The sequence below is a fragment of the Carcharhinus amblyrhynchos genome, chromosome 12, assembly GCF_965287045.1.
Source record: "Carcharhinus amblyrhynchos chromosome 12, sCarAmb.v2.hapA, whole genome shotgun sequence".
NCBI lineage: Eukaryota > Metazoa > Chordata > Chondrichthyes > Carcharhiniformes > Carcharhinidae > Carcharhinus > Carcharhinus amblyrhynchos.
This window is the reverse complement of record NC_137335.1, coordinates 90,432,105-90,453,465: the sequence shown is the minus strand read 5'-3', so window position 1 is coordinate 90,453,465 and position 21,361 is coordinate 90,432,105. Positions and strand designations below refer to the sequence as shown.

The 21,361-nt window shown below is 46.4% G+C and overlaps 1 protein-coding gene across 1 annotated transcript in view; it reads right to left on the bottom strand.

Moving 5' to 3' along the window:
- Positions 1–21,361, bottom strand: part of LOC145350506 (basement membrane-specific heparan sulfate proteoglycan core protein-like) — a 119,139-nt gene that overhangs the window by 64,490 nt on the left and 33,288 nt on the right. Inside the window, exons 6-7 of the mRNA XM_080199703.1 lie at positions 2,841–3,185; positions 1,961–2,290 (exon numbers count right to left, since the gene is read on the bottom strand). Of these exons, the coding sequence (XP_080055829.1) occupies positions 1,961–2,290; positions 2,841–3,185 (675 nt within the window). The remainder of the gene's footprint in view (positions 1–1,960; positions 2,291–2,840; positions 3,186–21,361) is intronic.

Below are 21,361 nucleotides of genomic sequence, written 5' to 3'. Positions count from 1 at the left end.
TAGGGGGCACAGCCTCAAGATAAAGGGGGGCGGTTTAGAACGGAGTTGAGGAGGAACATCTTCACTCAAAGGGTGGTGAATCTCTGGAATTCTCTGCCCGTTGAAGTGGTGGAGGCTGCCTCGCTAAATATTTTTAAGAAGCGGGTTGATGGGTTTTTGATAAGAGAGGGGATTAAGGGTTATGGGGAGAGGGCGGGAAAGTGGAACTGAGCCACGACAGATCAGCCATGATCTTATTGAATGGCGGGGCAGGCTCGAAGGGCCAGATGGCCTACTCCTGCTCCTATTTCTTATGTTCTTATGTTCTTATGTAAAGTTTTATTCCTTTTAAGGTGTCTTAACTGTGATCAAGTAGACAAACAGGCATTGAAAAACCACAAAGAAAGAAACTTCTTGAAGCTTCCGAAATGCCTTACATAAATAGTAGCACTTTGTTTCAAATCATGTTAATACTATCTAATTGACTAGCTCCATAGTCAGTTTGGAATTCAGCCAAGCATTCATAATCAGTCCATCTGATAACTCCATCAACAGTAGCATATTAAACAGAGAGCCTGACAGTAGTTTCTAGAGATGAAATGGCCTGGCACTTGGTTCTGCTCCTTCTACAAATCCCAGCCTCAATTCTCTTCAGCAGGATGTGGACATTGTTGCCTCAGCTAACGTATGTTCATCATCCCCAAGACACTTCCTATTCCTGCTACCCAGCAGTGTGCCAAACTTGGAACCTCACCCATTCCTCCTCCTTGATCGCAGCCTCCATTGCTTCCCTGCTCATTTCTCATATCCTACATCATATTCCCAGAAACCCTGAATTCCCTGAATCCCACCCTGCTCACTGCTTTCCTCACCTTTTCCTCTCCACCCACAGTCATACCCGGCACAAAGGAAGATGGTAGGAGCTCAATCATCTCAGCTCCAGGACATCACTGCAGGAGTTCCTCAGGGTAGTGTCCTCGGCCCAACCATCTTCAGCTGCTTCATCAATCACCTTCCCTCCATCATAAGGTCAGGACTGGGGATGTTCATTAATGATTGGACCATTCATTACTCCTCCATTACTGAAGCAGCCTGTTCCTGCACACAGCAAGACCTGGACAGCATTCAGACTTGGGCTGATATGTGGAAGGTAACATTTCCCCACACAATGTTACCTTGCAGCTCCAATAACACTCAAGAAGCTTGACCCCATCCAGAACAAAGCCAATGTGTTTGATTGGGACACCACCCATCACATTAAACATTCACTCCCACCACCATGGACACACAGTGACAGCCGTGTGTACCATCTACAAGATGCACTGCAGCAACTCACCAAGGCTCCTTTAACAGAACCTTCTAAACCCATAACCTCGACCATTTCTGCGCTCTGTGACTCTACAACTTGATGACTTTGACTCTAAAAGGACAAGGGCAGCAGGCACATGGGGGACATCGACACCTGGAGGCTTCTCTCCCAGTCACTCACCATCCTGACTTGGAAATATATCACCGTTCCTTCACTGTCACTGGGTCAGAATCCTGGAATTTCCAATCCTGACAGCACTGTGGATGTACCTACACCACATGGGCTGCAACAGATCAAGAGGTTGTTTCATCACCACCTTCTGAAGGGTAACTAGGGATGGACCCTAACCAGTAATGCCCACCAAGAATGAATATAAAACAGAAACAGCTGGAGACAGCACTCTGACAAAAAGCTGAGTAAACAACGGAGAGGGAGAAAGATTAGAAACAAACAGAAACAGAAAAACAGAGAAAATGTCAACGAATTGAAGACTGAGAAATCAGGAGCGATGCACAATTTTTATTCTTTGATAAAAATGCATGAGATCACCCAGTCTATTTTTCTAATGTGTTCCCTTTACCCCAGGGGTTTGTGATATTTCTCACATACTCACTTCCCACACAGTCACAAGTGGTGATGACTTCAGGAGATTGTTATGTAAACTGGACTTACTGGTTACATTCAGCTGTGTCCCATTGCCACTGATATCTCCCCACACTGAGCAGTAATAGACGGCAGTGTCACTGGGCTGCACCATGGTGATTGTCAGAATGAAGCTGTTATTGGAGGTGTGTCTGGAAGGCTGGAATCGCTGAGTGAAACCTGGGCTCCGGTGTATGTTATTCCCTGTATCCTGTGTTAAAACTCTCTCCCTATCTTTCCCAGGTAGCTCCCGGTACCAGTGAACATCAGTGTGTGACACTGCGGCGTTCCTCACGGTGCACTGTAACCGTGTAGTCTGACCCTCTGTGACACGTTCCACACTCGGAGACTGGATAAGGACTGGAACATTCACACCTTTAAACAGAGGAAAAAACAAATCAATGAGTGACAGAAATCAGTGAGTGACAGAAATCAGTGAGAGACAGAAATCAGTGAGTGACAGAAATCAGTGAGAGACAGAAATCAGTGAGTGACAGAAATCCGAGCGTTAAATTCAGAGCTGAAAGTTTCAAATTCCTGTGAGTATTTAAAGCGACAGTCCAGGCAGTAGAGTTTCTGTGTTAAAGTGAGAGAGTCTCTGTTCTCCTGATATTTTTGTGTAACAGGTTGTAAGACTGGTGTGGCTCATTACTGATTCACAGCAAACACAACACATTTGTGTGAGGAAATGAGTGAAAATATCTGGGATAAGGAAATGAGCTGGGAGAGCAGGATCAGTGTAGAGTGATGTGTGTCTGAATGGGGAACAGCTCCTATTACACTTCCCAATCTCAGCCTCTCCCTGTTCCCATGGTAACCCCAAACCCCACACATCATCACAAACTCATCTCCAACTCACTCATCTGGAAGAGGTTATTGCTGTGGATTATTGGAATAAAACTCTACTTACTGGTTACATTCAGCCGGCTTCCTTTCCCCCAGACCGATCCCCCCACTGAGCAGGAATAGACGGCAGTGTCACTGGGCTGCACCATGGTGATTGTCAGAATGAAACTGTTACTGGAGGTGTGTCTGGAAGACTGGAATCGCTCAGTGATACCTGGGCTCCGGGTTATGCGGTTCGGCGGTTCATCTGCTAAAACCAACTCCCAATCTTTCCCAGGTAGCTCCCGGGACCAGTGAACATCAGTGTGTGACACTGCGGCGTTCCTCACGGTGCACTGTAACCGTGCAGTCTGACCCTCTGTGACATGTTCCACACTCGGAGACTGGATAACGACTGGAACATTCACACCTTTAAACAGAGGAAAAACAAATCAGTGAGAGACAGAAATCAGTGAGTGACAGAAATCAGTGAGAGGCAGAAATCAGTGAGTTAAATTCTGATCTGAAGGTTTGAAATTCCTGTGAGTATTTAAAGGGACAGTCCAGGCAGTAGAGTTTCTGTGTTAAAGGGAGGGAACAGGTTCTAAGGTTGACCTTGCTGTGTTAGTTTGTTGTTGCTCTATATACAAAGAACAAATAACAAAAACAGCCCGGGAAACAGGCCCTTCGGCCCAACGAGCCTGCGCCGCCATTTTAACATGACCAGTCCGCCCTCCACCCATGACCTTTATCTGTGCTTGTGGCATTCCACATTGAGGGAAAACTAATTTAGGGACAATTTATTACCTTCAATCAGCCTAACAGCACATCTTTGGGGTGTGGGAGGAAACCGGAGCACCCGGAGAAAACCCACGCAAGCACGGGCACTATACAACTATCCTGGGGGTGACAGTGTGCTGACCTCAGCAATACAGATGTGTTGATCTAACAGTGAAATACAATGTTGTCCTCACACTGTGGAACAGCTCTCTCAGACAAAGCTCCCCCTCCCAGATTTTGGGTGGAATTCTCCGATCCCGCCCACGGAGAGTTTGGTGACATCGGGAGCAGGAGGGAAAAAGTCGGAATCCCACCGGTATTAAAGAAGTTTGTAATCCTCCTAAAGACGGGGTTAGGGCAGGATGAAAAAGTTAGAAGGATAAAGTGTCTCTCTGTCCCTCTGCAGCGAATTCCCACTTTGATCCAAATTCTCCAATACACTCAGTGTGTGCACTGGGAAAAGTCCTTTCCTTATTCAGAGCTGTGAAGAGGCCTCACACTGACCTCTCAGCCCTGCAATCCAGGCTCAGGTTTTGCCCCACTATCTGTCAGGCTCCTTCCCCAAGGGTCTCCAGCTTCAGCCCCTGTTGCTTGTCTGTGCTCCCAGCACCCAGTCAGTCTGGGTGGGGTTTGTGTGGATTTAGTAATGAATAATCAGACACGTTTAATTCAGAATCTGTCTGGAAGGGGATATTTAGCAAACAGTGATCATAACATGGGAGAGTTTGACATTAAGTTTCAGACAGAGAAAGATCACTCACAAACAGAGCTTTGAAACTGAGGAAAGGCTGCCTTTGCAGGAAAGAGGCCATTTGGCCCATCAACACTGCACTGACTCCTCAACAGAGCATCTTATCCAGGCCCTATCCCTGTTACCCACATATTTGCCCTGCTAATCGTCCTGACACTAAGGGGCAATTTCCCATGGCCAATCCAAAAACCCGCACATCTTTGTACTGTGACAGGAAACCAGAGCACCCGGAGCAAACCCATGCAGACATGGGGACAATGTGCAAACTCCACACAGTTACTGAAGTTTGGAATTGAACTCGGGTCCCTGACACTGTGAGGCAGCAGTGCGAACCTCTGTGCCACCGTAGCAGCAACAGGAAAGGAAAATATTCTGGGGTAACTCCAAATCTTTGAGAAATTACAATGGAACACAAGAACAGGGACAGGGGCAACAATCAGACCTATTGACACAAAACAAGATCTCGGTCAGAGCAGTCCTGGGGGCAACAGAGAATGAGCTGGTTAGAGACACAGTGAAGTTCCCCAGACAAAGGAAGAAGGATTGAACATGATGCTGTGGTATTATCACTGAACGGTGAGGGAAAGACATCTTAGACATTACAACCTGCAATTCACTTGTCATGTTGTTGAGGTTCGGGTGTAACTGGTGATTTTATGGATTCGATGACAGGATGTGGCTTGTTGCTGTGTCCTAGTTATACTCTCATTTCCCATCTGATCTGAAACCTCTGTCTGGGCCTCTTCGGAATGTGGGAGGAAACCAGAATCCCCGGAGGAAACTCACATAGACATGGGGAGAACATGCAAACTCCAGACACGCAAGTTTTGAATTGAACCCGGGTCCCTGGCACTTTGAGGCAGCAGTGCTAACCACTGTGCCACCGTAGCAGCAACAGGAAAGGAAAATATCCCGGGGTAACACAAAATCTTTGAAAAAGTACGAAATGATATGATAGGCATTATAGAGACAAGGGTGCTGGGGGATCAATGCTGGGGACTGAATATTCAAGGATAGTCAACATTTCGGAAGTTCAGGAAAAAGAGTTACGGGAGGTGGGGTAATGTTGCTTGTGGTGTGGCGGGCGGTGTGGGTGGGGTGGCACAAAAAAAAAGTCAAACCCATTGTCCCATTAAACTGGAAAGAATGGTGGAACACTCAGTTCTGTGACCCGTGTTCCCAGCCTGTGTAATTCTGTGTCAGATACACTAAACCATCTCAATACAATGATAAATTCTCCTGTAAGACTCATCTCCAGTTCTGACTGTTCTAACTGTAGAATCCACACACAATACAGGAGCTGACACACACAGCAGCACAAACCAGGGAGAGTTATTTCATCAGAACAGAAATTTCTCCAAACCAAACCATAAATTGTACTTACCCCCAGAAACACAGAGGGACAAAGTCAGAACAAAAAGAGTTTTACTGATCATCTCGACAGAGTGACAATCCTGTTTCCCCACACCGTTTATTGTATGTCCAGTGAACACATTGAAACACAAAGTGTCCCAACAAATGCAGCTGGTTTAATATCCTTTTCTTCACCTGCAAATGAAGTTGAAGGGTCGATAAAGAGGAAGCGGTGACATTGAGCCAAAGGCTGCTCCCTTTCCTGGGTGGAACTGTTAGAAGTGACGTTTATCATTTGTTGAGTGAAGCTCCGCACAATAATCTGGTTTAAGATGAAGAGTTCACACAGTGAGGGAGACAATAGCTACAGAAATGTAGATAGTTGGAACATTTATTCAAAATCACTGGAACCAAATCCTCTGTCCCTTGGTAACAACAACCAGCATTTACATAGCCCCTTAAACAGTGAAAATCCTCGCAGGATTCTTCACAGGAGAGAAAATAAACTAAATTTACATCAAAGCAAAAAAACGAGAAATGAGGAACAAATAACCAGAAACTCGATCCTGGGCAGAGTGTTACAGAGGAGCGAAAACTGACAACATGGGGCCTGATTGGAACTCTCCACGCTTCCACGCCCAACCAACCCCCACCCTCACCCCCCCACCCCCGGCTTGAACAGCAGTGTGTGTTTAATCCACACCCATTCACCGCGATGGAAGCAGAACATTCACTTTTGCTGGCTGCTCATTGCCGTGGTTTCTGTGGTCAGCCTGCTCTAACTGCGCTGTTCATTGGCTCCTCACATCAGCTGGAGCCTGACATCCAGAGTATTTAGTACCACTTAAAGCTCAACTATAGGAGCATTGCCACTGCTGGTGATACTGGGATCATTCACAATACTCTGCAATGTAGGGCCCACCCTGGGGGGAGGGGAGAGAAACAGGGGGAGACACACGGAAACTACAGACCCCAACTGAACCCCGAGAGAGTTTTGACGTGAGCCAGTGGGTTGACAGGAGAGGGATGTAAGGGGATGTTTGTGAATGGAGAAAAGATGGAAAGAGCTTCCTTTGCATTCCAGGGTGTTGCTGGAGTAGTGAATGGTTTTGGGAGGGGATAGCAGGGCCTGATGGTGCCTGAGTGGCCCATCCAATGATGCCAATGATTGGTGAAACCAGTTGTAGCCGTTGCTCCCTGTGAGCCTTGGATTGAAGGGAGTGAGGTGGGTTCATCCCAAGGGTAATAACCATGGGGAGAGAGAGGATTTTACTGATGACAATGGCCTCAAAGGTGGGGCTGAAGGTGTGATTGAGCAGAACAGTGGCTCCAAATGGAGAGGCAAAGGCTGGCCCACTAAGTGTCTGAAAGCTCCTTTAGAAATTACTGACAGATTTTAGGAATTATACCGGAACCCAAACCATTCTTTAAGTTGAATAGAGTTCAGATCCTGGCCAATCAGGATCCAATGGGAATGCTGCAACAGTCTAATGGGGCTGAATGTCCATAAAATACACACGTTTCTATACAGCAAATACACCTGTAATCTGCTTCACCCTGAACTCAATATTATTAAGAATAAATCCAGGCTGATGCAGTAACACTGAAAAATATCACTGTGTGCTGCCTTGGGCCTGAACACTTTACAGGCAGAATGTGGTGTGAGATAAATGCAGACTTATCACTGACAGCATCTCCGCTGATCAGGGGCAGCAGCCTCTCTCAGACTGAAAACTCACACCATTTGTCATTTCTGCTGAAGTGAAGGAGTTGCCCAGAACACATGAATGTGCAGCTATTTCGAGTTGTCTGGGGTTTGATTGCTTTATCATCTTAAACATTCACAGGTTGCCATTAGGAATTTTAAAAACTTTTCAGTGAATCAGCTGGATTCCAGAGAGGCAGATTGCAATGATCAGTGAACTGGATATTTTGTTGAAGATTGGTTTTATTTGTGAGTTGAAAAGAGTGAGGGAACACACAAACCACGGCTCCAACAGCTTATTTTTGTTTGTCCATTTATCAGCCTCTATCTTCACTCACACCACATTTCAAACCCATGGAAGGTCAAAATGCAAAAGCTGATACCGGATTGGTGTAAACTCCGATCAACAACAACACCCTGCATTTGTGTAGCACCCTTAACTTAGCAACACATTCCCAGGATTCCACACACAACAGCAGGAAATATCCGTCAGTGAAAATCCACAACTCAACTCAGGAATTCAATTCTCTTTCTGTTTTTATTCAATAAAAATGGAACACAAAGCGAGTATCAGTAATGTTCACCATAAAACTCTCAATGTTCATGCAAAACAAACTGTAATTTCCAATTAAAACAGAAAGTGCTGGATGAACTCAGCAGGTCTGGCAGCGTCTGTGGAGAGAGAAACAGAGTTAATGTTTCGAGTCTGTGTGACTCTTCTACAGAACTGAAGGATAGAAATGTGATGAAGGAGAGAGTTGGAGAGGGGGGTGGAGGAGGTGGAGCAGAATAGAAGGTCAGCGATAGGTCAGAGCAAAGGAGAGATTGACAAAGATATCAGGAATATAAGAGAAAGGGAGTGTTAATGGGAGTGTTAAAGTCTAAAGAAGGTGTTCGAGGCGTAGAGTCAGAGAGATTTACAGCATGGAAACAGGCCTCCGATGAACAACAATGTCTTGCATTTGTGTAACACCCTGAACATAGCAACACATTCCCAGGGTTCCACACACAACATCCTTCCTGTAATGTGGTGACCAGAAATCAACTCAGGATGTTGAGCTGAACATGAGGCCAAATTAAACTCATCCCTTCTGCCTGTCCTTGCTCCATATCTCACTATTCCTTGCAGATTCATGTGCTTCTCTAAAAGCCCCTTCAACCTCCCCATCGTCTCTGTTTCCACTACCACCCCTGGCAGCGTGTTCCAGACACCTACCATCCTCTGTGGAAAAAACTCACGTCTCCTTTTAACTTCCCCTCTCTCACATTAAGTGCGTGTCCCCTCGTATTAGACATTTCAACTCTGGGAAAAGGATTCTGACTGTCAACCCGCAGGACTCAGTACTGGGACTTCTCCTCTTTGTAGTATACATAAATGACTTGGAAGAGAGCGTAGGTGGTGTGATCAGCAAGTTTGCGGATGACACCAAGATGGCAGGGTTGGCGGGTACCGAAGTGGATTGTCAGGTGATACAACAGGATATAGATAGGTTGGTGCATTGGGCAGATAGGTGGCAGATGGAATTTAATCCTGACAAACGCGAGGTGATGCATTTTGGAAGGAATAATGTAGAGAGGAGCTATGTGATTAAAGGTAGACAAATTAGGAGTATAGAAACACAGAGGGACCTGGGAGTGCAGGTTCACAAATCCATGAAGGTTGTGACACAAGTGGAGAATGTTGTCAGGAAGGCTTATGGAATGCTAGCCTTTATAGGAAGAGGTATAGAGTTTAAAAGCTGCCGTCTAATGCTTCAGTTGTATAGAACGTTGGTTAGACCGCATTTGGAGTACTGCGTCCAGTTCTGGTCACCTTACTACCGGAAGGACGTGGAGTCTCTGGAAAGGGTGCAGAGGAGGTTTACCAGGGTGTTGCCTGGCATGGAGGGGTTGGGTTACGAGGAAAGGTTGGAGAAACTGGGACTGTTCTCTTTGGAAAGACGGAGATTGAGGGGTGACATGATAGAGGTATATAAGATACTGAAGGGAATAGACAGGGTCAATAGTGAGAGACTGCTCCCTAGATTGGTTACGAATACAAGAGGACATGATTTAAGGGTGAGGGGGGGGAGGTATAATTTGGAAATGAGAGGAAGGTTCTTTACGCAGAGAGTAGTGGGGGTATGGAACGCGCTACCGAGTGGGGTGGTGGAAGCGGGAACGTTGGATTCGTTTAAGGTTCAGTTAGATAGGCACATGAGTGAAACGAGGATGGAGGGTTATGGTAGGGGTTATTGAATAAGGGTTAGAACCTCGGGAGACATCGGAAAGGCAGGCTTGTGATTAACGTTTTTGTCTTTTCATTCCGCAGGTGGAAGTCCACCTCGTTGTCAAACGAGGGGCATGCACACGGTGGGTCGTGCGTGGGCTGCTCCTGGAGGTTCCGGGAGTGGCCTAGTACTTCGTGTCGGTGTGTGTGCTTGATCCTGGACCGGTAGACGGGCGCCGCAACAGCTCGGTGACTAGCACTGCTAGCTGTGCAGATACATGGATTTGGGCCTGTGTCTGTGGGAGTTTGTGCATTCTCCCTGTGGTTGCGTGGGTTTCCTCCGGGTGCTCCGGTTTCCTCCCACACCCCAAAGATGTGCTCTTAGGCTGATTGGTTTTACCAAATTGACACTATTCTCCCCTGAATCTGGCTAAGTCAGGGGTTCTATTTGTAGATACGCAGGGTAGAATAGGTGTAGGGTGATGCGGCGGCGCGGGCTTGTTGGGCCGAAGGGCCTGTTTCCCATGCTGGGTTGTTCTTTGTTCTTTGTAACCCTATCTATATCTCTCATCATTTTATAGACTTCTATCAGGTCTCCCCTCACCCTCCGCCGCTCCATAGAAAACAAGCCTAGTTTGTCCAGCCTCTCCTTATAGCTCACTGTCTCTAATCCAGGCAGCATCCTGGTAAACCTCTTCTGCACCCTCTCCAAAGCATCCACATCCTTCCTGTAATGTGGCAAATAGAACTGAATGCAAGTCTCTAAGTTTGGCTTAACCAACGCTTTATTCACTGCAATATGTCAGATGCAGACCCTATACAGTAAATGGCAGAACACATAAGAGTGTTGATAGGCAGAGGGGTCTGGATATACAGGTACACAGGTCACTGAAAGTGACAATGTAGGTGGGGAAGGTAGTCAAGTAGGCAGACGGCATGCTTGCCTTCATCTGCCGGGGTATTGAGTTTAAAAATTGGCAAGTCATGTTGCAGCTTTATAGAACCTAGATTTGGTCACACTTGGAATGTAGTGTTCAATACTGGCTCCCACACTACTGGAAGGATGAGGAGATTTTGGAGAGGGTACAGAAAAGATTTACCAGGATGTTGCCTGGTATGGAGGGCATTAGCTATGAGGAGAAGTTGTAAAAACTTGATTTGTCCTCACTGGAGCGATGGAGGTTGAGGGAGACCTGATAGAAGTCCACAAGATTATGAGGGGCATGGACAGAGTGGATAGTCAGAAGCTTTTTCCCAGGGTGGAAGAGTCAATTACTCGAGGGCACAGGTTTAAGGTGCGGAGGACAAGGTTTAAAGGAGATGTAAGCGGCAGATTTTTTACACAGAGAGTGGTGGGTGCCTGGAACTTGTTGCCGAGGGGAGGTAGTGGAAGAGGATACGGTAGTGACTTTTAAGGGGAGTCTTGACAAGTACATGAATAGGATGGGAATAGAGGGATATGGTCCCTGAAGAGTAGAGGGTTTTAGTTAAGTCGGGCAGCATGGTCGGTGCAGGCTTGGAGGGGCCGAAGGGCCTGTTCCTGTGCTGGAATTTTCTTTGTCCTTTTCTCTTATGACCCCCTGACCCTTGTACTCAATGTCCCGGCAATTGTTTGTGCTCCCAGCACCCAGTCAGTCTGGGTGGGGTTTGTGTGGATTTAGTAATGAATAATCAGACAGGTTTAATTCAGAATCTGACTGGAAGGGGACATTTAGCAAACAGTGATCAGAACATGGGAGAGTTTGACATTAAGGGCCTGATTTTACCAAAAACGGGTGTGAAATGGCGGTAAATTTGGGGTCGGGGCTGTAACGCGATCTGCATCCGAATCCGAGCAGATCGCACCTTTACCGACACCGGATTTGGGCGTGGATCCGGTCCGTGCACCAATCAGGCGGCCCGACGATTTAAATCTATTTGCGTTAAATTGACTTAATGAGCCGCGCGCCGAACTCTCCCGCCAAATCCCACTTTCCCGTCTTCGGGTCCGTTCCGGATCTGTGCCGTTACCAACCTGCAGAATAAAAATCCGAAGCGGATTCCTGTTCTGCAGGGGAACCTCCGAAGCCCATCCTCCTCCAACACCCTTCACAGACCCCCCGCGAACCACCCCGGCAGATCTGCCTCACCCCCGTGATCCAACCCCCCTGGGAGGCAGGCCCCCCTTGGCAGAGCACATCCACCCCTGCGATCGGATCCTCCCGGGACGCAGCCCCCCCGCACCTCTCCCCGCCATGATTGGAACCCCCCCCCACCACCCTCCCCCCGGGAGGCAGGCTCCCCCAGCCCTGATCAGACCCCCCTATGAGGCCGGCCCCCCTCAGAAGAGCTCACCCCCAAACTACCTCGATCGCTGCTCTCCCTCCACCATCCTTCTGACCTGCATTCGTTGGAAATCCTGCAGCATCTTCCTGGCTTTCCTGGTCTGCTGGTGTTGTGGGGTGGGGGATGCGGTGGGGTGCGGGTGTGGGGCCGGGGGGTGCTCAGATGGATCTCTGGTTGGGGGGGTGGTGATGGATGATGCGGGGGGGAGGATGGACTTTGGATAATCTCCACCCCCACCCAACCAAAGATCCATCTGAGCCCGACCCCCTCCTCCAGCAGCCGCCAGCGGAAAGCCAGGAAGGTGCTGCAGGCTGTCCAATGAGTGCAGGTCAGAAGGATGGTGGAGGGAGAGCAGCGATCGAGGTAGGTTGGGGGTGTGCGCTTTTCAAAAGACAACATTGACAGCATCTACTGCTGCTTCTGGCAGCTTGTTCCAAACACTCACCACCCTCTGTGTGAAAAAATTACCCCTCTGGACACTTTTGTATCTCTCCCCTTTCACCTTAAACCTATGCCCTCTAGTTTTAATCTCCTCTACCTTTGGGAAAAGATATTGACTAACTAGCTGATCTGTGCCCCTCATTATTTTATAGACCTCTATAAGATCACCCCTTCAGCCTGTTACACTCCAGAGAAAAAAGTCCCAGTCTGTCCGGCCTCTCCTTATAACTCAAGTCCCAGTCGTATCCAAGTAAATCTTTTCTGAAATCTTTCTAGTTTAATAATATCCTTTGTATAATAGGATAACCAGAAACATGATTAAAATACATTTTTAAAAGGCACACTATCGTCACATATGTGAGAAATATAGAAAACAACAATAGAATAAAATTAATGTAAATATCGATATCTCGGCCAACTTTATTTCCCATTCCCAATTGCCCTTCAGAAGGTGGCGTCTGGTTGCATTCTTGAACCGCTGCACTCCTTCTGGGGTAGGGACACCCAGACTGCTGTTAGGAAGGAGATCAGGTGGGAGTGGTTTTGCATGGACCTACTCATATTAAGTTGATCTTTCTCTGCACCCTAGATCTGATGTAACTCTTCATTCTGCACTCTCTTCTTTCCTTCTCTATGAATGGTATGCTCTGTCTGCACAGCGCACAAGAAACAATTGAAGACTATTACATATGGCAATAACAAATCAAAGCAAATTGAGTTTGGAAGGTGCTGTCAAAGGAGCCTTGGTGAGTTGCTGCAGTGCATCTTGTAGATGGTACACACGGCTGTCACTGTGTGTCCATTGGTGGAGGGAGTGAATGTTGAAGGTGGTGGATGGGGTGCCAATCAAACAGGCTAATTTGCCCTGGATGGTGTTGAGCTTCTTGAGTGTTATTGGAGCTGCATCTTCCAGGCAAGTGGAGAATATTCCATCACACTCCTGACCTGTGCCTTGGTGGACAGGCTTTGGGGAGTCAGGTGGTGAGTTATTCTGTGCAGAATATCTGTTCCCTAAGCTGCTCTTGTGTCCACATTATTTGTCTAGCTACATAGCTCACCACCACCATCCCAAAGGCAATTAGGAATAGACAATAAATGCTGGTCTTTGAGCAATTCCCACCTGGAATAAAAGAAAAACACACATTCCCCAAAACCCAGCTGCTACGGAGAACAGGGAAACCAAGCTGGACAGCTGGAGCTGTAAATGGAGAGGTTTGCAGCAGTGAAAACTCAACTCTAGATAGTCTCAGTCGCTAGACTCTTGCACGCACTGAACTGAAGAGAAGAAGCCTGGGACAGAATGCAGCAGAGCTTCAGCAATTCAAACACACAGACGGAAAATGGGAAGAGAGTTTCAGGCAGCATTGAAGGTTTGCTGACAGGGAAATCCAAATCCTGTCATTAAAAATGAAACTAAGACAAGATGGAGCAGATAGACGCAAACTGACAGGAAATCAATGAGGCAGCACTTCACCAAAATAGATTCAGAAATCTGTAACCAGGAAACAAAAGAGCAGAATAAAGAGAAGCAGTGTGGAACACAAAGTGAATTAGCACAGCAGTATAGAATAGATTCTCAGAATCATAAGAACATAATAACATAAGAACATAAGAAATAGGAGCAGGAGGAGGCCATCTAGCCCTTCGAGCCTGCCCCGCCATTCAATAAGATCATGGCTGATCTGAAGTGAATCAGTTCCACTTTCCCGCTTTCTCCCCATAACCCTTAATTCCCCTGTCTATCAGAAACCTATCTACCCGTGACTTAAATATATTCAACGAGGTAGCCTCCACCACTTCAATGAACAGAGAATTCCAGAGATTCACCACCCTTTGAGTGAAGAAGTTCCTCCTCAACTCCATCCTAAACTGCTCCCCCCTTATCTTGAGGCTGTGCCCTCTAGTCCTGCTGTCCTTTCTGAGCGGGAAGAACCTCTCCACCTCTACCCTATCCATCCCTTTCATCATCTTGTACGTCTCAATGAGATCTCCCCTCATCCTTCTAAACTCTAACTAGTACAAGCCCAGTTTATTCAGCCTCTCCTCATAGCTCAACCCCCTCAATTCCGGTATCAGCCTTGTGAACCTCTTCTGCACACCCTTCAAGGCCAAAATACCCTTGCGCAAGTGCGGCGACCAAAACTGCACACAGTACACCAGCTGTGGCCCCACCAGTGCCCTGTACAGTTGCAGCAAGACCTCCCTACTTTTTTATTCAATCCCCCTCGCTATAAAGGCCAGCATCCCATTCACCTTCCTGACCACCTGCTGCACCTGCAGGCTGGGTATTTGCGACTCATGCACAAGGACCCCCAGGTCCCTCTGCACCGTAGCATGCTGCAGCTTTTCGCCATGTAAGTAGGAGCCCTTCCGACCATTATTCCTACCAAAGTGCATAACCTCACACTTGCCAACATTAAATTCCATTTGCCAGTTCCTGGCCCATTCGCCCAGCCTATCTAGATCCTTCTGTAGACTCTCAACACCCTCCGCACAATTTGCCATTCCACCAATCTTTGTGTCATCAGCAAATTTTGACACCATACACTCGGTTCCCTCCTCCAGATCATTTATATAAATGGTAAATAGCTGAGGCCCCAGCACCGATCCCTGGGGCACTCCACTAGTCACCAACCGCCGATCCGAATAGCACCCATTGACCCCCACTCTCTGCCTCCTATTTGACAGCCAATCCCCTATTCACGCAAATTCCCTACCACCAACTCCATGCCCCCTAACCTTCTGTAACAACCTCTTGTGCGGCACCTTATAAACGCCTTCTGAAAATCAAGAAACACCACATCCACCGGTTCCCCTCTATCCACCGCACGAGACACATCCTCATAGAATTCCAATAAATTCGTCAGACTCGACTTCCCCTTAACGAAACCGTGCTGCGTCTGCTCTATCAAACAATTCTCCTCAAGATGCCTCGCTATTTTCTCCTTAATTACGGATTCAAGCATTTTTCCTACAACAGACGCTAAACTAACCAGCCGATAATTCCCTGCCTTTTGCCTGCCACCCTTCTTAAACAACGATGCAACATTAGCCATTTTCCAATCTTCCGGCACTTCCCCGGAATCCAGCGAGGTTTGGAAAATAATCACCAAGGCTGCTGCCTCGCAGTGCCCACAAATACACCCACTTAATGTACAGACTGTCAGTCAAACCCATTGTCCCATTAAACTGGAAAGAATGGTGGAACACTCAGTTCTGTGACCCGTGTTCCCAGCCTGTGTAATTCTGTGTCAGATACACTAAACTATCTCAATACAATGATAAATCTCCAGTTCTGAATGTTCGAACTGTAGAATCCACACACAATACAGGAGCTGACACACACAGCAGCACAAACCAGGGAGAGTTATTTTAATCACAAGTGAAACTTCTCCAAACCAAACCATAACTTGTACTTACCCCCAGAAACACAGAGGGACAGAATCAGAACAAAAAGAGTTTTACTGATCATCTCGACAGATTGACAATCCTGTTTCTCCACACCGTTTATTGTATGTCCAATAAACACATTGAAACACAAAGTGTCCCAGCAACTGCAGCTGGTTTAATATCCTTTTCTTCACCAGCGAATGAAGTTAAAGAGGAAATAAAGAGGAAGCGGTGGCAATGAGCCAATGGCTGCTCCCCTTCCTGGGTGGAACTTTTCAAAGTGAGAGGTTTAATTTAGAATGAAACTAATTATATACTCAGTGCCAGTTCCCCATTATTGGTCAGTTTATCAGATAACATATAAAGTTATGAAGAAGAACAAGAAACATAGGAACCAGAGTGATCGCACTTTCTCTCTTTTAGTTGATGGTATCAAACGTAAAGAGAAAGCACAGAATTGCATAAGGAAGGATAACAGGTCAGAGGATTGGAGATGATGCAAAAAGCAGCAAAAAGCCGAATGGGAAACAAAATACAGGTGAAAGCTAGCGAGGAATATTACAAACTGCGAAAACAATTTCGACAGACATTTCAAGAATAAAATAACTCACAATGCGAATGTTGGTCTGTTGGAAAGTGTATCTGGAGCGGAGGCAGAAAGAACAGCTCCAGCAGTGATTTAAGAATGATAACGGCAATATTGGCTGTAAGAGCAATTGTGTGAGAGTTAAGCATGCTGGGATTTTGGTCCAGTTCGAATCAAACACAGATGTAACCTGTAAAGTTGCTGTGAGCTGTGAACTGGTCTGTGAGCTGTGACCTGACCCTTGCTGTGCTGATCAAATACGGGAGAATGTTTGGATAAGACTGGACTCGATGATGCTGAGATTTCCTGCCGTATCCATATATGGCTGATGGCTCTGTGACCTACGTGCCATTTAAACCAAGCATTCTGGAATTTTCTGTCAGTAACTCCATTGGCCTGGTCTGATAATGTGATCGGTTTCTGGTTACACCATTGGCTGATTATTGCAGAACTTTCTGGAAGGTTAGGACATTCTGAGAATAAAGACACATGTTTGTCTGTAATGATAAGGCAGGGATTAACCATCACAAGAATGCAATTGAAGAATATCTTCAGAGGAGGACCATGAGGGCAGAATCTTCATTGGGAATGGGCCTGGCCATTTTGTTCGAAATGGGTAGGATCTCTTTTCAGTTAAATCATTCGAGTTAATGTTCAGTTAAGAGTTGAAGTTTTGCAACTGTTGTAAGTTTGAGTTTGGAATCTAAAGTGCTAACTAAACTGAAGTTTGTTTCGGAGAATTTGAGTTAACGCCTGTCCTTGGTTTGTCACAGTAAATTAAATGACTGGAAAGAGTTTAAATTAATAAGATTGGGGAATTAATAATGGAAAATAAGGAGATGGCAGATGACCTGAACAGACATTTTGCATTGGTCTCCACTTGAGAGGATCAATGTAACATCTCAGAAATAGCTGTAAAAGAGGAAATGGAACAGTGGGAGGAACTCAAGAAAAATATAATCAGCAGGGAAGTGTTACTGGGAAAATTGTTGGAGTCGCAGGTTCAGCAACAGTAATATTTTTCATTTGTTTAGCTGTAAAGGTAGTAAAGCCATTACAGGAGCGTTAAAACAGAATTAACTCTGAGACACTGAGGAGATGTTAGGGCAGACAGTCAAAACCAATGTAAGATCCTAAGAAATTGGAGCAGGAGTCAGTCCTTCAGCCCACTGGGTATAACTCCACCATTCAATAATATTATAGCTGATTGGATGGCAATTTTAACTCCACTTCCCTGTCTGCTTCCCATAATCATTAACTTAATTATTGATCAAAAATCTGTTTAACTCAGCCTTGAATATATTCAGTGACCAACTCTCCCTCTCTCTCTCTGGGGATGAGAATTCCAAAGATTAACAAGAAGATAGAAGGAGTTTCTCCTCACTCCATTTGCCCTAATCTCACACTCTGCCCCTCCTTCTCGATTCTCCCAAAAGGGGAAATGTTTTCTCAGAGCGCATCTCGTCAAACCCCCTGAGAATCTGATGCTTCAATTAGATTATTCCATTCCTCTGAACTCTAACGAGGAGAGGCCCAGCTTACACTCTCTGACCCTCAAGTTTGGAACATTTTGGAAACCACCAGAGGTTGACTAAAAAAGAGTTATCTCCCATCATGTGATCTCTCATCTGTCCTGTTGCACCCCCAGCCCCACTCCACCAACTATTATTTTGATCTGTATATAAGTTGGGTGGTTCCTAAACCCGAGACACTACACTTGTAGTGTCCCTTCCACCTCCTCTAACCTAAAGGGGGTGAGTGAATATCAGGCAAGCTCTTTCTTTCCTTTTCTTGTTTTATCTGCAAGTTATCCAGAGGAGATGGCAGGGAAGGCAGTGCAATGTTCCTCCTACAGAATGTTCCAGGTGAGGGACGCCATCAGTGTCCCTGCTGATTTCACCTGTGGGAAGTGCACCCATCTCCAGCTCCTCAAAAACTGCATTCGGGAACTGGAGCTGGAGCTGGATGAACTTCGGATCATTCGGGAGGCAGGGGTGGTCATAGATAGAAGCCTCATGGATGCAGTTACTCCGAAGAATGAAGATAGATGGTGATGGTGAGAGGGGCTGGGAGGAAGCAGTCAGTACAGGGATCCCCTGTGGTCGTTCCCCTCGGTAACAAGTTACCGTGTTGAATGCTGTTGGAGGAGGAACGACCTACCATTGGTAAGCCAAGGTTATTGGATTTCCAGCACTGAATCCGTCTCTGTGGCTCAGAAGGGAAGCGGGGAGAGCAGGAGAGCAATAGTTATTGGAGTCTCAATAGTTAGAGGGACAGATTGGAGGTTTCGTGTCAGCGAAAGAGACTCACGGATGGTATGTTGCCTCCCATGTGCAAGGGTCCGTGACGTCTCGGACCGTGTTTTCAGGATCCTTAAGGGGGAAGAGGAACAGTCACAAGTCATGGTGCACATCAGTACCAATGACATAGGTAAGGGAAGGTACGGTGATTTAAAACAGGAATTTAGGGAACTGGGATGGAAGCTGAGAGCCAGGATAAAGCATGTGGTCATCTCTGGTTTGTTGCCGGTGCCACGTGCTAGTGAGTTGAGGAACAGGGAGAGAGTGCAGATTAACAAGTGGCTGCGGGGATGGTGTAGGAGAGAGGGTTTCATTGACATGGATAATTGGAGAACATTCTGGAGAAGGTGGGACCTGTACAAACAGGGCAGTTTGCACCTGAACCAGAGGGGCACCAATATCCTGGGAGGGAAATTTGCTACAACTCTTGGGGCGAAGGAGTGGTCATTTAAACTAATTTGTCAGGGGGATGGGAAAATGAGCTGTCGTTCAAAAGCCAGTGTTAAGGGTAGTGAGGTACTGAGGAAACTTCCATGGCCACAGGAGTGTACAGGCAGACAGGATAGTGGGTTGAAGTGTTTCCATTTCAATGCAAGGACCATCCAGAATAAGGAAGGTGAACTTGGAGCTTGGATTGGTACTTGGGACTATGATGTGTGACCATGACAGAGACATGGTTAGAACAGGGACGGGAATGGTTGTTGGCAGTTCTGGGGTATAGATGTTTCAGTGAGAGTGGGGAAGGTGGTAAAAGAGGTGGAGGAGCAGCATTGTTAATCAAGGATAGTTTAACGGCTGCTGAAAGGCATTTCGAGGGGGATCTGCCTACTGAGGTAATATGGGCTGGAGTACGAAAGAGGAAAGGATCAATCACGTTGTTAGGAGTTTTCTATAGGCCCCAAAATAGTAAAAGAGATGTGGAGGAGGAAATGGCAAAGCAGATTATGGATAGGTGTGGAGGTCACAGGGTAGTTATCATGGGTGACTTTAACTTTCCAAATATTGATTGGAACCTTTATAGCTCGAACAGTTCAGATGGGGCAGTTTTTGTACAGTGTGTACAGGAGGGTTTCCTGACACAATATGTGGATAAGCCGACAAGAGGTGGGGCCACATTGGACTTGGTACTGGGTAATGAACCAGGACAAATGTTAGGTTTATTTGTGGAGAGCACGTTGGAGATAGTGACCACAATTCGGTGCCCTTCATTATTGCAATGGAGAGGGATAGGGTCACACGGCAGGGCAAGGTTTATAATTGGGGCAGGGGTAATTATGATGTGATTAGGCAAGAATTAAGGAGCATAAAATGGGAACAGAAACTGTCAGGAATGGGCACAAACGAAAAGTGGAGCTTGTTCAAGGAACCAATACTGCGTGTCCTTGATAGGTATGTCCCTGTCAGGCAGGGAGGAAATGGCCAAGTGAGGGAACCATGGTTCACAAAGGAGGTTGAATGTCTCGTCAAGAGGGAAAAGGAAACGTATGTAAGGATGAGAAAACAAGGTTAAGTTGGGTCGCTTGAGGGTTACAAGGTAGCGAGGAATGAGTTGAGAGAAGGGCTTAGAGAGCTCGGAGGGGGCAGATTAATGAAAACCCCAAGGCTTTTTACTCTAATGTGAGAAACAAAAGAATGACCAGGATCAGGTTAGGGCCAGTCAAGGATAGTCGTGGGAACTTGTTCATGGAGTGAGAAGAGATAGGAGAGGCGTTGAATGAATACTTTTCTTCAGTGTTCACTAAGGAGAGGGACCATGTTTTTCAGGATGAGTGAGCGATACAGGATGGAGGAGGTAGATGTTCTGAGGGAAGTTGTGTTAGAAATTTTAAAAAACCTGAAGGTTGAAAAGTTCCCTGGGCCAAATGGGATACATCCCAGGATAGGTTGGGTGGCATGGATTGAGATAGTGGAGACTTTAGCTTTAATCTTTGGGACCTCAGTGTCCACAGGGATTGTGCCAGAGGATTGGAAAGTGGTGAATGTTCTTCCTCTCTTCAAGAAAGGAAATAGGAACCATACTCAACATGGTTTTGTGAGGGGCCAGTCTTACCTCAGATATTTGATTGAATTCTTTGAGGAGGTATCTAAGTATGTGGACAAAGGTAGAGCAGTTCATGTTGTATACATGGACTATAGTAAGGCATTTGATCAGGTTTGGTCGCCTCATGAAGAAAGTAAGGAGGTGTAGGATAGAAGGAAATTGGGCCGATTGGCTAAGTAACTGGCTATCTCATAGAAAACAGAGGGTGGTGGTGGAGGGAAAATTTTCAGACTGGAGGCCAGTTACCAGCGGTGTTCCACAGGGATCAGTGCTGGGTCCTCTGCTATTTGTGATTCTTATCAATAATTTGGAAGAAGGGGCTGAAGGGTTAGTAAATTTGTTGATGACACGAAGATTGGTGGAGTAGTGGATGAGGTGGAGGGCTCTTGTAAGCTGCAAAGAAACATTGATAGGATGCAGAGCTGGGCAGAGAAGGGACAGATGGATTTTAACCCTGATAAGTGCGAGGTGATTCATTTTGATAGGACATTTGGTAGAATACAGATGACAGGATCATCATCAGGATTCCGAGGAATGTGGAGGAACAGAGAAATCTTGGGGTTTATATCAACAGCTCTCTGAAGGTTGCCACTCAATGGATAGAGCTGTGAAGGAGGCTGAGAGTGTGTTAACGTTTAGCAACAGGGGTTTGAGTGTAAGAGTCATGGGGTTATGCTGCAACTGTCTAGGACCTTGGTGAGACCACATTTGGAATATTGTGTGCA